The sequence below is a fragment of the Branchiostoma floridae genome, chromosome 7 (genome assembly GCF_000003815.2).
Source record: "Branchiostoma floridae strain S238N-H82 chromosome 7, Bfl_VNyyK, whole genome shotgun sequence".
Lineage (NCBI taxonomy): Eukaryota > Metazoa > Chordata > Leptocardii > Amphioxiformes > Branchiostomatidae > Branchiostoma > Branchiostoma floridae.
The window spans coordinates 6,437,896-6,451,040 of record NC_049985.1 but is presented as its reverse complement, the minus strand read 5'-3'; the positions used below and the strand labels follow the sequence as shown (position 1 = coordinate 6,451,040).

The 13,145-nt window shown below is 42.1% G+C and overlaps 1 protein-coding gene across 1 annotated transcript; it reads right to left on the bottom strand.

Annotated features, from left to right (window-relative positions):
* Window positions 1-1,338: 1,338 nt before the first annotated feature.
* LOC118419385 (sodium- and chloride-dependent glycine transporter 1-like) lies at window positions 1,339-11,929 on the bottom strand. The gene is made up of 10 exons (XM_035825750.1): window positions 11,754-11,929; window positions 9,008-9,164; window positions 6,633-6,764; window positions 6,015-6,243; window positions 5,548-5,680; window positions 4,811-4,945; window positions 4,099-4,202; window positions 3,350-3,474; window positions 1,553-1,665; window positions 1,339-1,344 (listed from the first exon to the last, which is right to left on the bottom strand). Exons 1-10 carry the CDS (start codon window positions 11,835-11,837, stop codon window positions 1,339-1,341), a joined length of 1,218 nt encoding a protein of 405 aa, XP_035681643.1. The 5' UTR covers window positions 11,838-11,929.
* Window positions 11,930-13,145: the final 1,216 nt, after the last annotated feature.

Genomic DNA, 13,145 nt, shown 5'->3' with positions numbered 1-13,145 from the left:
GCTGCAGAGACGACAGGAAAAACACTCACAGAAGCACAGGGGCTGGTTTTACACAACAACAACAACAACAACAATTGTGATTTGGCACAAGCCATTAGAATATATTATACAATTACTCAGGCAGTCGTGGTGTTGTGTGTCTAATATCATTTAAACAGAATCGTTTATTCATATTCATATGTGAAAAGTTAACAAATAAAGAAAGCAGTATATAAGGTACCAAATTTACTGTGTTGATAGACTCTAATATGCGCAAACCATAAATTGATTGTTCGTCTCGAGTCACATCAAAACTGAAATGTGAACTAAAGACAGAAGGGTAGGCAGGGGAAAACGGAGGATGATATCATAGCATCGACAGGCAAGGCCACTAAGTAAAACATTGTACAACAGAAAACCAAGAAGGATCAGACAGAAAAAATGGATTCTAGATCTTGTGTGGTGTCCCAACAGTCAAACAATCAGACTGAGGTATACACGAGATGAGAGAATTTGATATGTCGCCCCCCCCCTTCCCCAGTGTCAAAAACAGTCCTATCTTTAATACTTTGTTATGCCCCCTGTCCTGTCAACTGTAAAGATCACTCAATACGTCATAACAACATGATCGTATTCCAGTCCATAAAGTCACTTGATAAGACGGTTCCATCGTCACGATTTGATTGGTTTTCTGGGAGAGATACTTGTAAAGATCCCATGAAACAAATCTGCAATCTACAGCCACTCAAAGGGACAAAACGGTTTGGTATGTTACATCTTGTCAAGATCTAATTAAATAGATACACCTTTGCACAAATGTTTGGTAGTTTGGGCATGCCCCACGGCTATGTCAGTGTTCCCAGGTTATTGGTGATGACATTTAACCTCTGACCTTCGAGGGGATTACTGGGGGATTGTGGTATCATTATACCTGCATGGCAAGATTTGTTGTTGCTGTTTACTGGTGCAAAAGTCAAGAAGCCATTGCTTCAACAAAAGAGTGTTGAGAATCTAATCGACGGGAAAAGTCAACCATGTAGAAAAGATTAATAGATGCCGAAGCACAATACTGTGGTCGATCAGGGTTGTTGACTCAGAACCTGGAGGTACTGGGTTAGAATCCCTGACAGGTCCCGATGCCGTTGGCACTTTATACCAATTTCCTCGCTCGGCTCAGGTGTACGCTTCCGCTTGGGACATCCATACCTTTCCCGGTGTCTGTGTGTGTGTGTGTGTGTGTGTGTGTATCCGTCCGTGTGTGTGTGTCTGTGTGTGTGTGTGTGTGTGTGTGTGTGTGTGTGAACCAAACAAATCTGTGCCTGTGTCTGTGTGATTGTATGTGTCTGATTGTGCGTGACTTCAGATCTGTGGATTTGTGGAAGGGAGTGGAATCTAGACCTGAGCGTCCTGGTGTCGTATGTCTGGGGTGGATGTTTTGAAAGTTGCAAAAGAACATATAAATTGCAAGTTCAGCACAGAGCCAAAGAACGCTAATTAATACACATTCTCTCGTAAGTTGCTGTACATTGTTTTGTCCACTTCGCTGGTGATATGCCTGTAATTTTTTACACACCTCACTATCCAGCCCCAATGTGACGAGCATGAGGAAGAACAGGACTGCCCATAGCGGGGAGATCGGCATCAGGGTCAGGGCCTCGGGGTACGCAATGAATGCCAGACCGGGTCCTGGAAAAAACAACAGGATTTATTTCACTATTGGGATCCTGAGCATCAGTGTCAGGGCCTCGGGGTACGCAATGAATGCCAGACCGGGTCCTGGGTCCAATTCTGGGACCCTTATTGTTTTTAATATATGTTAATGATCTTGCTGAAGCATCCAAAATATTCTTTTTTATCCTATTTGCTGATGATACAAATCTCTTCCTCTCACATGCAGACTATGATTCGTTAATACGTCTAACCAATCAGGAATTAGAAAAAGTCATCACATGGTTCGAAACCAACAAGCTATCTGTTAATATTAAAAAGACGTATTATCTTATCTTTTGTAGTAAAAACAATACTTATAATAAGAAAAATACCAATATCTTCCTAAAGAACCTTCATCTCTCCCAAGAATGCCAGGCTAAGTTCCTAGGAGTACTTATTGATGATCGACTAACATGGAAACCCCACATTGCTATGATATTAAATAAAATTTCAAAAACTATCGGGATCATAGGGAAAATTAGACATCTTTTATCCCAGAGAACCTTAATAACCATATATAACAGTCTAATCTATCCATATCTCATTTATTGTAATATTGTTTGGGGAAACGCCTACAAAACTTCTCTACACCCTTTATTAATTCTACAGAAAAAATTTCTACGCATTGCGACATGTTCGAGTTTCTATACTCACTCTTCACCACTATTTGAGAAACTTAGAATTTTGAATATCTATGACGTTAACAGATTTCAACTTGCTCTATTCACAGCCCAATACATAAACCATACTCTCCCCGATACCTTTGACAGCTTTCTTAATTTTCGCTCGCAGTTTCATAATTATCAAACTCGCCAAAGCACAAATCTGCACATCCCCCTATTCAGAACCTCTCTTGCCCAAATGTCTGTTAAATACATGTGTGTTAAAATATGGAACGATCTTCCCCCCTCCCTTAAGAATATTACCTCCTCTCTCCTGACTTTTAAACGTAATCTGAAAATCCATCTGTTAATCCATCCGAGCCCCCTGTAGTAGCCACATTTTTTTCTTTTTAATCATATTATATTAACTCATTCCATTATTTGATTATCCTTATTGCACTATTATCATTTTCTAAGTATTATGCTGATTTAGTATTTATTGTTAAGTCAAACCATTAATTATTGTATCATTATTATTCTATGTATTACTTTACTTTATTATTATATATCATAATCAATTTTGTTTAGTTTAAAGGAGGAGGGCTAAGTATAAGCTTCACAAGCTTTTTCCCTCCTCCTGCACCTGTTTTATCCATTGTTTTCGTTTTGTGTTTTAATGTAATACTTGTGTGCGAATAAATAAACAAACAAGCTAACAACAAAATAATTTACAGCCTGTAATTGATTTTTTCAACAATTTGCAACTAAGTTAGTTTTGGAAAATGGTTCAAATTTCATTGTTGTACTGCATTTCATTTACATCTCATGCACATATAGGTATGACTGAAAGTTGGACTGAACGTTAAGAGTGGTATTTCGGAAAGCAATTCTATACGTTAAGCCTTCATTGGTGGAACAGGAATTTTCATTATGTTAGTCAGACGTTACCCTATCGACAACAGACATTATATCATATTACACTCACGTGACTTCTGTTGACCAATCAAATGTCTGGTTACAAAGTCATGATCAAGTCAAGTGAAAGAAACAACGCTCACCTTTGGCGACGACCTCCCCGACGTCCATCTTGAGCTCGTGCGACATGTATCCGATATAGGAGAAAATAACGAACCCAGCAAAGATACTCGTGCCGCTGTTAGCTAGAGGAACAATGATGGCGTCCCTGGTTGGAAACAAGTAGGAAAGATGTACGCATGGTGATATTAGATGCTGTAAATTCTCGAAAAAAATGTAGTCTTGCAAATGTTTTTAATACTTCTTATAGACTTCGTGTGATTCACACTCTATTAACAGATCAAAGCTTTCAGATGGTCAATGTAAAGAATGTTTAGTATACTTTGTACTTTTTTTCATTTAATAAATATACTCGGGCTCGATTATATCTGTATAATTTATAATTACAATATGTTACGAAACCAGTTCGGTTAAGTCAGATCACTTCGGCCGAAACCTTAAAAGAACAATCCCAACCTAATTTTCAATTAAAATTCAGCACTGTAATCGAAAACACAACTTTGATTTTCCCAGGCATTAAGAATTCTTTTGTACACATTGATTTTGCTTGACGTTGTTGTTAAAAAAGGATGTTTGTTTAAAAAAATCGCTTTTCAGGATGCATAATGCGTTCTAGATAGCCGGATGGTGTAATTGGTGGTAATGCGGCCTCGCCGCCACGGTTCGCTTCTTTGGCCACGCACATCGGACTACCCTTTGGCAGGCTCCATACACGCATGCGGGACCGCCGGCTACACGTCCCCATCAGAAAACACGAGCCCAGTTCGTGTACCTGTGACAGTTGTTGTGGAACTTGTTGTAACTCGCCATGGTGAGAATCCCTCCCCATGCCACGCCTAGGGAGTAGAAGACTTGAGAGGCTCCATCGTACCAGATCTGCACAAACATAACAATAAGATTCTTTCAAGGTTTGCATGGACCGTGCGCGAAGTCAAAAGTGAAGGCCCCTAACTTGCAAACAGTCATGGTGTCGGGGATTCAATTTTGACATATTACCCACACTTCATCACACGTTGCATTAGAATTTAGATATTCAAACCGCGAACTGGCGATGTTGTCGTAAGATTGATACAGTGTGCATTGTCATTTGACTCTTAAGCTGATCGCACAAAGTGCCTAAAATGGGGAAAAAACATACCATCATATCATAATTAGGTTTTCATTTATGAGTGCTCTTTGCCAGTTCTTATCTCGACCATTGCATATGTCTTAATTTCCCTCACAATGTTCATACGTGCTTTATTTGTCTCAGGGATACGTTTTGACCTATTTCCCACAATAACATTTCGCTGCACATGCGTACGTAGAATAGTGAGCCTCCTTATTGTTGCTATACAGCCCCAGATTCTAAGATGCTCCCACTTTGCACTACAATCGCAGTGGGTCTTTCATCTGTGTTTTTCACGAGGTGTCAAAAACACATTTTATCACGATTATGTGAGATTGCACCTTAACCAACCCATGAATACAAGCCGAGACAGAACCTGCGCCGTCAGCAGTTTCCTGAAGTCGGGTTTGATGTAGTACACGATGCCATCCACAGCGCCGGGCAGGAGGAGTCCCCGGATGAGGAGGATGGTCAGCACGATGTATGGGAACGTGGCCGTGAAATACACAACCTGGGAACGAGATCACAACATTGGTTTTAAATTAGATATTATTGAACCAGCTGGTAGACTCTTGCTGTGGTCTCCCGATGCGAAGAGAAGGGTTGGCCGCCCAAGGACAACTCTTAAGAAACTCATTGAGGTCGAAACAGGGCTGGAAGGGCAGGAGCTACTCTCCGCGATGAAGGACAAGCAGTTCTGGAGGACTAACTTCGTCTGCTCCACCTCATACGAGGATGAACGATGATGATGATGATTATTGAACTAGAGCCTCTGTCGCACTATGTACAAAAACTTAGTTAGTTCTCGTTATTCTGGCAAAGATATGCAAAATCTGTACAATTTTTTGTGAATAACAAAGCACACTTGGGGGTACATGTACCACGAGGATTGGGTTGGTTATGATCAATTGGAAAAGTTACTACATCAAAGCTGTCAAAACCGCACGTCTGATTGACGACTAGTCGCCACCTAGCCTTTGCGCTCAAATTTTCACTCACTTCCTGTCACTGCATTCAGAAGGCTACGAACACACGCCAACCCAAACAAACAAACACAAAGGGAGAAAAGACTCGACACAAGGAGTCAACAAACGATAAACCTAGGTATGATACCTTTCCAGCGGACTTGACTCCCTTGATCAGACAGAAGAACACGATGATCCAGGAGAGGAGCAGACACAGGGTGAGCTCCCAGCTGATGGTTCCGGTGTCGTCTAAACTGTCTGAGTACTTCAGAACACGGTTACTGGGAAGGAGGAAAACGACACATTTTATTGGAACGTTATTGTCGAAGTTTTTAACCTGGGCCGTTTTTCACTATACTACACTGACCACAGAATGTTTTTTCATACATTTGGGGAAGGGACACTCAAATCTCTCTTCTGTCGAGATTGTCTTACAGTGTCACACATGGAATATATTGTACTAGAAGTTAAAAAATTCCATCAAATGTGTCTCTTTTGTCCTGGGTACCGTGGCCGGTAAAGACATATTGCGAAAATACTTCAATATGCATGGTCGGCTTACGCAGTGTCTTTACGGGCTACGGTACTTTTAAAGTAGTATATAGTGGTGCTCACTGAAAGTACTCCTCGCTCGGGCTGGCCCTGCTGAAGTTGGCGGTGATGTTGGTGCGGTTGGCCACCTCAGCGCTCTCCATGCACGCCGGAGTGTTCCACCAGTGCCCGCAGTGATGCCACGGCAGTACGCTGGTGAGGGAGGCGAACAGGTAGTACAGGGACCAGGCGATGATCATGTTGTAGTAAATGGCCACCAGCGTGGAGATTGTGACCATGGCGTAACCCACTCCTGTACAAATGAGGTACTTATGAGAAATAATTCTACAAACTTGGCTCCGATATTAGTTGGGTTTTTTTTTACAAGAATAACTGGAGGTTACAGTGCTATTTACTTCCAGCACGCTGTGCTAAGAGTTTTGTAATAACCGCTGTCTCTTCTCCAACCCTGTACCCATTGCCCTGTATGATATTCAAGGGTTGCCTTAAAGGAAATGGTTTGTGGAGAATCGTGAAACAAAACTTTGATTCAATAAAGTGGAGCAACGCTCTTGAAATTGCTGTTATTAGATGCTGTTGAATCACAACTACATCAGTACTAATCATAAGTGCTAACAATATCCAATCTTTGTAAGTTGTATATGGTCACTTTAAAGCATTCGAAATGTACAATTGTCTGACCCTTAAGAATAGGCAGCGCCTTCCACACACTGATGGAGCCCAGGCTGGCGTACTGGCCCAGCGCTGACTCCATGTAGAACAGGGGGATTCCCGCCAGCGTCAGCATCAGGAGATACGGGATCAGGAACACACCTGTGTGGGGGACAGAAAGGATGATGGCACATTCCAACACATGGTAGTTGTGGATCTCATGGGATCGGAGGGACTGCCAGGTCAACGACGTCCAAATGCATTACATTGTTAAACTATGCAAAAACTAGAGTTCAACGAACACGTCCCTTCGCCAAATAATCATGCCTTTATTTAAGAATTTAAGGTCTTATTCATGTATTCCTAAATGGTACCTACCCCAATAGCAAATGACTGCATGAACTGTGTTCCTCACAAACCCAGAAATGCTACCAAGAACAAGACTGTGACCACAGCTGGCATTAAGTATGCAAATTAGCTGTTGATTTGCATAATTAGTATTACATTATGTAAGACATCACTTAGGCTATCTACCACTCAAAATCATGACCACAGCATGTTCAGCACATGAGATGTCAAAAATTGCTGCAGTACCTTAGGAAGCCGCTAGGGGGCCCACTATCATACTCAACCTTTGTTGTCCTGACCCCTACCCACATACCAAATATTATCAGGATCCTTTCAAGGCTTCTTGAGTTATGCATTCCACAAACAAATGGACGCACACACTCGGCCCGTTACCGTCCTAACGGAAAATGCTACGCCAACTATTTTCGAACACAACCTTTCTTTCCGCAACCGCTACGCAAACATCAAATATCATGAAAATCCATACACAGCTTCTTGAGCTATATGCTGTTGGCATGGATTTATGAACTTTCCTCATTGATTATGTAAATTAGCTGCTGATTTGCATAAGAAGTATTTTATCATGTAAGTCATCACTCATTCTATCTACATACCAAAAATCCTGATGATCCGTCGACATGTTCTCGAGTTATTCTCGTCCAAAGTTTGAAAGGAAATCGGTGCCTGCAGTTCCCAAAAAAGCCGCTAGGGGGTCCAAACTCACAGCACTTACTCTCTGCCCCAAGGGCTATCTACCACTCAAAAATCATGACCACAGCATGTCCAGAATACGAAGTGTCAAAATTAAAAGTTTGGCTGCAGTACCTTAGACAGCCACTAGGCGGCCCATTATCGAACTTGACCTTTGTTTTCCTGACCCCCACCCACCTACCAAATATTATCAGGATCCATTCAAGGGTTCTCCAGTTATGCTGTTTACAAGAAAGCGGACGCACACGTTTGGCCCGCTACCGCCCTGGCGGAAAAAGGCTACGCCAATCATTTTCAAACACGACCTTCCTGTCCGCAACCGCTACTCAAATTCCAAATATCATTACAATCCATACACAGCTTCTCGAGTTATACTAGTAAGCTGTTGACCTACATATAGGGACACAACATGAGGCCTTAACCGAAAATATAACCTTCTCGGCGAATTCGAAGGTAATAATCACCTCAAAACACATTACATTGTATTTGTAGATACATTTGTATTGTGATCTAGATAGAATAGAAGGTGAACAGCATTTTGTAGTAGAATGTAGATTATAGAACTGTACTTTATAGAATGATAGAACCTATCTTTCCACACTTCATGCATCTGAGTAATACCAAGGAGGTAATACAGACAACTTCATATTCTTATGAATTTGATTTTAAAACCTATCTGTTCCTACATTTTCAGTATCACAAAGGAGCGAGAAGTCGAACTCACTTAGTAGAATATGACTCTTGTAAATTGTAAATGATTGATGTACATGTCAACTACCATTCTGTTGCGACCTGTACTTTACTCAGTGGGTACAATAAAGGTTTTCATTCATGCATTCATTAACCTACATTTCAACCTCATATGTTGACCCCCCACTGTGTGGGGCTACGAGGATCGGTCTTATGGTAATAAATGAGTTAGCACAAGTTACAAAGTGACAGGAACGCAGCTACTGACCTCCGCCGTTGGCATAGCAGAGGTACGGGAACCTCCAGACGTTCCCCAGCCACACACAGTAGCCAATCATCGACATTGGGTGTAGATGTTTAAAATGTAGAATGATGTGTTTGGGGGTGATTGTTTTTGCATGGTCTAACTATGTATTGTATTAAGACGTTAACTATAGAGCACAAGTTCGAAAGTGCTAGGAACACTAATCTCCAAGCAGATCCTACGGTAGCACAAGATTGTATCAAAAGCTGGCAGAGGAGTGAAGCTGGCTTAGCAGTGTGTTTTGCTACATGGCAAATGGACACCTCTTGGCTGACTACACTCCTTGGCCAGTTTTGTACTATCTTATGCCATTGTAGGATCTGCTTGGAGTTTAAGGAACACAACGACTGACCTCCGCCGTTGGCATAGCAGAGGTACGGGAACCTCCAGACGTTGCCCAGCCCCACACAGTACCCAATCATGGACAGGGTGTAGTCCAGCTTGGCGCCCCAGGTCTCGCGCTCCGCCTCGTCCCCAGAGTCCTTTGGGGGACCTCCATCGGCGTCATGCTGTGACGTCAATGAATCGGGTTTATAAGAAGAATCACATTTCAAGAGATAAATGCTTGAGATATGGAGGATAAGAAGCAGCAGTATTTACGCGCAGCTTGCATCATTACATTAAAAATGTTCCTTTATTCCTTTATTAAGGTACCCTTTAGCCCGTAGGGCTAGTCTTCCAGGGTTCTAACAGATACACCACAAACATACATATATATATATACATAACAGATAAAAACATTCACAATCATTAAAAAAAAACTATCAACTTGAGGATACATGATGGTAGATTGCCGTTTTGAATCGTGAAATGTTGGGCAGGGATTTGATGTGTGGCGGTAGGACATTCCATAGACTGATGGCACGGTAGAGAAAAGTTCGCTTTTTTGTGTTTGTTTTGGGCTTAGGTAGTTTAACTGAACTGAAGGAATCGGATAATATATAGTCTGTGTAACGCAAACTCCGCTATCCGGAGCTTGTGCGGCAGTATGACGGGCCTGAGAAGGGCGATTAAATCAGGCTAGATAATATAGTTGAATATGTGTGGGTAGAATGGACAGGGACGATGGAGCTGTAAATGTTATGGGGCTCCTTACTGCCAAGTATTCTGAAAAACATAGTCAAAGTGCTGATGGCGAATCTTTCTCTTACCATGGGCCAACCCAAGTTTGAATGCATTTGCTGAACAGGTGTTTCTAGTGGGCATTTAAGCAACACTCTACATGCTCTGTTCTGCACTATCTGGAGCTTTCGAGTATTTGACTCGGACATGTTTGCTAGAACTGGTAGACAGTACTGTGCTACTGATAATACAAGTGCGCATAAAACAACCTTACAGACTTCATAAGACATGGCCAATGCGTGCCTTCTCACAAGGGCGATATTCCTTGATTGTTTGGCAACAACATGATTGATATGCAAATCCCATGTGAGTGACTGATCCATGTGCAGCCCCAACAAAACCGTCTCTTTGTTGGAATGTTGGAAGAGGTCATCCGACAACAAAAGTCCACTTGCTGACTCGGATACGCTGCCGGGATGATCACAGCGCCGCTTAGCGACTCCAGTTTGAAGTATAGTGCATGACGCCGTCATTGAAAAATTCAGTCACTTATGTCATGAATTATGAAGTATAAAGTTATAAAATTTAGATATTGAATAGGTCAAGTCGAAATTGAAATGTATATATATATATTAGTTCTATAAGCGTATACCTTACAGCAGCTACGAAGTCTACTGGCACGCGTGGTAGATCTTATGAAGGACTCTTGCTGAGGTTTGATCAAACGTTAACGTTAGATTTGAAGTTGCCTGAACCTATCCCACAGAACGTGACTGACATATCTCTAAAACCCAGGATATAGACGAACATGGCCCAAGAAGCCTCCCCTGATTATGTTTAGGAGTGATTCGGGAGCTAGGTCGGCGGTGGTCGGCTTGTTTCGGCTGGTGCACGTGGTTGGCTTGGCTTGGCTGGTGGTTGACTGCGCTAGCCGAATGTTTGGAAATTTTCAAAACATTCGGCTGTGCACGGAAGATATAGAATAAAGTGGCTTGGTTGGTGGCCTGCTGTTGTTCGGGAGGTAGGCATCAGTCAAATTTTAATCCTAACCACGCTATAACCGCTGCCGACTTACTACCAACTTGTTTCCAACATATCCATAACTCACCCCAAGCCCATGAACAAATCTGTGCTAACTCATTCCCAACCAAAAAGAAGAGAGTAGGTCATTTACTGGACGGGAGATGTTCAGCGCATGTTTCACGTGCACGCGAAAAGATAGGCGTGGCATAGAATTGGCCAGACTGTTCCCGAACTACCGCCAACCTTACTAGTCGGCTAGTCTTCGGGAGCCATATTCGGCTCTGTGTAAACAGGACTTTTTAAAGTAGTTGATCTTTGTAAGATTACGCTATTGTGTCACTATAACCTGCGGGTGAAGGGCTGTTCAAAGGATAATTCAGGCGAGTGGGCATGAGAACCCCCTGGGTCAACAGTTAATTATAACAATGGATACTCATTATTCATACGAAGACAACATTTGTCTGAAAGTAGCTGGACATAGTCTTGATAAGACATCAAAATGTAAACAACTCATTTACGAGGGCTAAACAAGAGATGTAAGTGATGAATAAAAATGTGTGGAGTCGATGGGATGATTCTACTCAGTCGTGGACCATTATAAAAACTGTACGGAAACTGGATCTTAAGTTAAAATCAATGTGTTTTTATTACCTTTATTTTCATACCATGGCCGAGTGGCTCAGCCAGCGGAAAGACCAAAAGGTCTCGTGTTCGATTCCTGGCGTTCCTAGCCAGGCGTTGTGTCCTTGAGAAATGTATCAGTTTACACGACTTTCCCCTCTGCACTCATGGATCAACCGAGACTTTGCCATACACCATACTGTGTGTCATGGGTGTAAAATGGGCACCTGGCTTCGGTTGGGGACATAAAAGGCGGTGAATGGAAAGGAATGCCTTCCAATACCATGTCCTGGAATAGAGATTAATACCCCGCTTCCTGACTCCACATGTCGCTGCCATATCTTTTATATACCAATCAACACACTGATTGTGATCACCTATCATCCACCTACCGATTCTTTAGGACTGCTGAAGCTATCATTGGCCAGCAAAACTCCCTCTTCTAGACCTTTGGAACCATCCTGGTGGGACTCCATATTCACACACAACTTGTTTACCGGCAACACAACCGACAAGTTCCCGCCCAATGCCCAAAGGCCCAAAAGTTTTCCGCTATCCCAAGGGGCACTGCGCGTACGCGCAACTCTAAGAGATAACAGGTTTCACATCAACGCTGTCTTCTTTGCATTTACTTTCAAGCAATAACACTGCAATGTGTGTTTGTTTGTTTGTTTGAACCTTTGTTTATTCATGAAAACTGCAATCGGCCTGCACGCCGCTTTTCATTGAGGTCATGAGGGAAGAGGCAAGGGTCAGACAACGAATATAACAGATACAGTTTACATCATTCAAAGTCCTAATGAGTCTGATAAGTCTATATACACAATTTTTATATGCATGGTACAAAATACATAATAGTGGGATCTGCTACATGGTTCGAGTCCTTTCATTTTGGTCATTCCCTTATGTTTACATGTAGAATCAGATAGCTGCCGCTGTCTACTATTGCTTTTTTCATCTTCTGATGAAATGCATCTGTATTTGTATTTGTATTTGTATTTGTATTTACATTGTCGGCACAACCGTTCTCCGGAGTAACACCAGTTTCGCAGGCACCCATCGTGGCGGCAGCTGGTTACATTGCATTGAACGACCTGTCACACCTGACCTTTGCATATCTCACTGAATCCTTGATTGCTCTAATACACCTTTCCCACGCGGCGGCCATGATAGATCTAAAAAGAGTTCAATGTGGCAAACGGAAGGCTATCCATCATAATTAGCAGTTCAACCAATGATAACCTGCCAATTAGGAAAGCGACCAATAAGTGAATGGCTGCAAATCCGTCAAAAATTTGCATTACTATGTTTTTATTTTGCATCTCTTAAGGGACTATGGGGTCAGTCTTCACTACTCTAAATTGCTACATCTTTCGGTGCATAACACTTCTTGTAATATTTATTATTCTATCTTGTATCATGAAAATTTGTGTGGTTTGGGGGGAAACTAAATGGGAGCTGATTTTAGAAATAAGTTTTGTCTGTTTGCCTCATTGACCTCGTCTTCGATCTATCATGGCCGCCGCGTGAGAAAGGTGTATAAGGATACCCTTACAGTACTTGGTGGGAACGATTTCCAATCTACAATATAGACACACTCAGGAATCCACCGACACCATGCGTTAGTGTGGCCACTCTCTGCCGAACTGTGTGCCATTACTGCTGTGGATCCTTGAACCATGACCTATGAGTCATCATCATGTTTAACTACATAACGTGCGAGTCCACTAAGCACACTTCCAACGAGCTCCGGCCAAATTTTTAGTTTAGCCAGAAAACATGTC

Bases quoted from the DNA above. Each gene is read 5' to 3' on its own strand.
- LOC118419385 (XM_035825750.1), bottom strand. From the start codon at position 11,837: ATGGAGTCCCACCAGGATGGTTCCAAAGGTCTAGAAGAGGGAGTTTTG. The intron at 6,244-6,632 runs GTCAGACAATTG...TCATTTGTACAG, and splicing joins GGCGCTGCCTATTCTTAAGG to GAGTGGGTTACGCCATGGTC. The intron at 1,666-3,349 runs GTGAGCGTTGTT...TGTTTTTTCCAG, and splicing joins CGGGGAGGTCGTCGCCAAAG to GACCCGGTCTGGCATTCATT.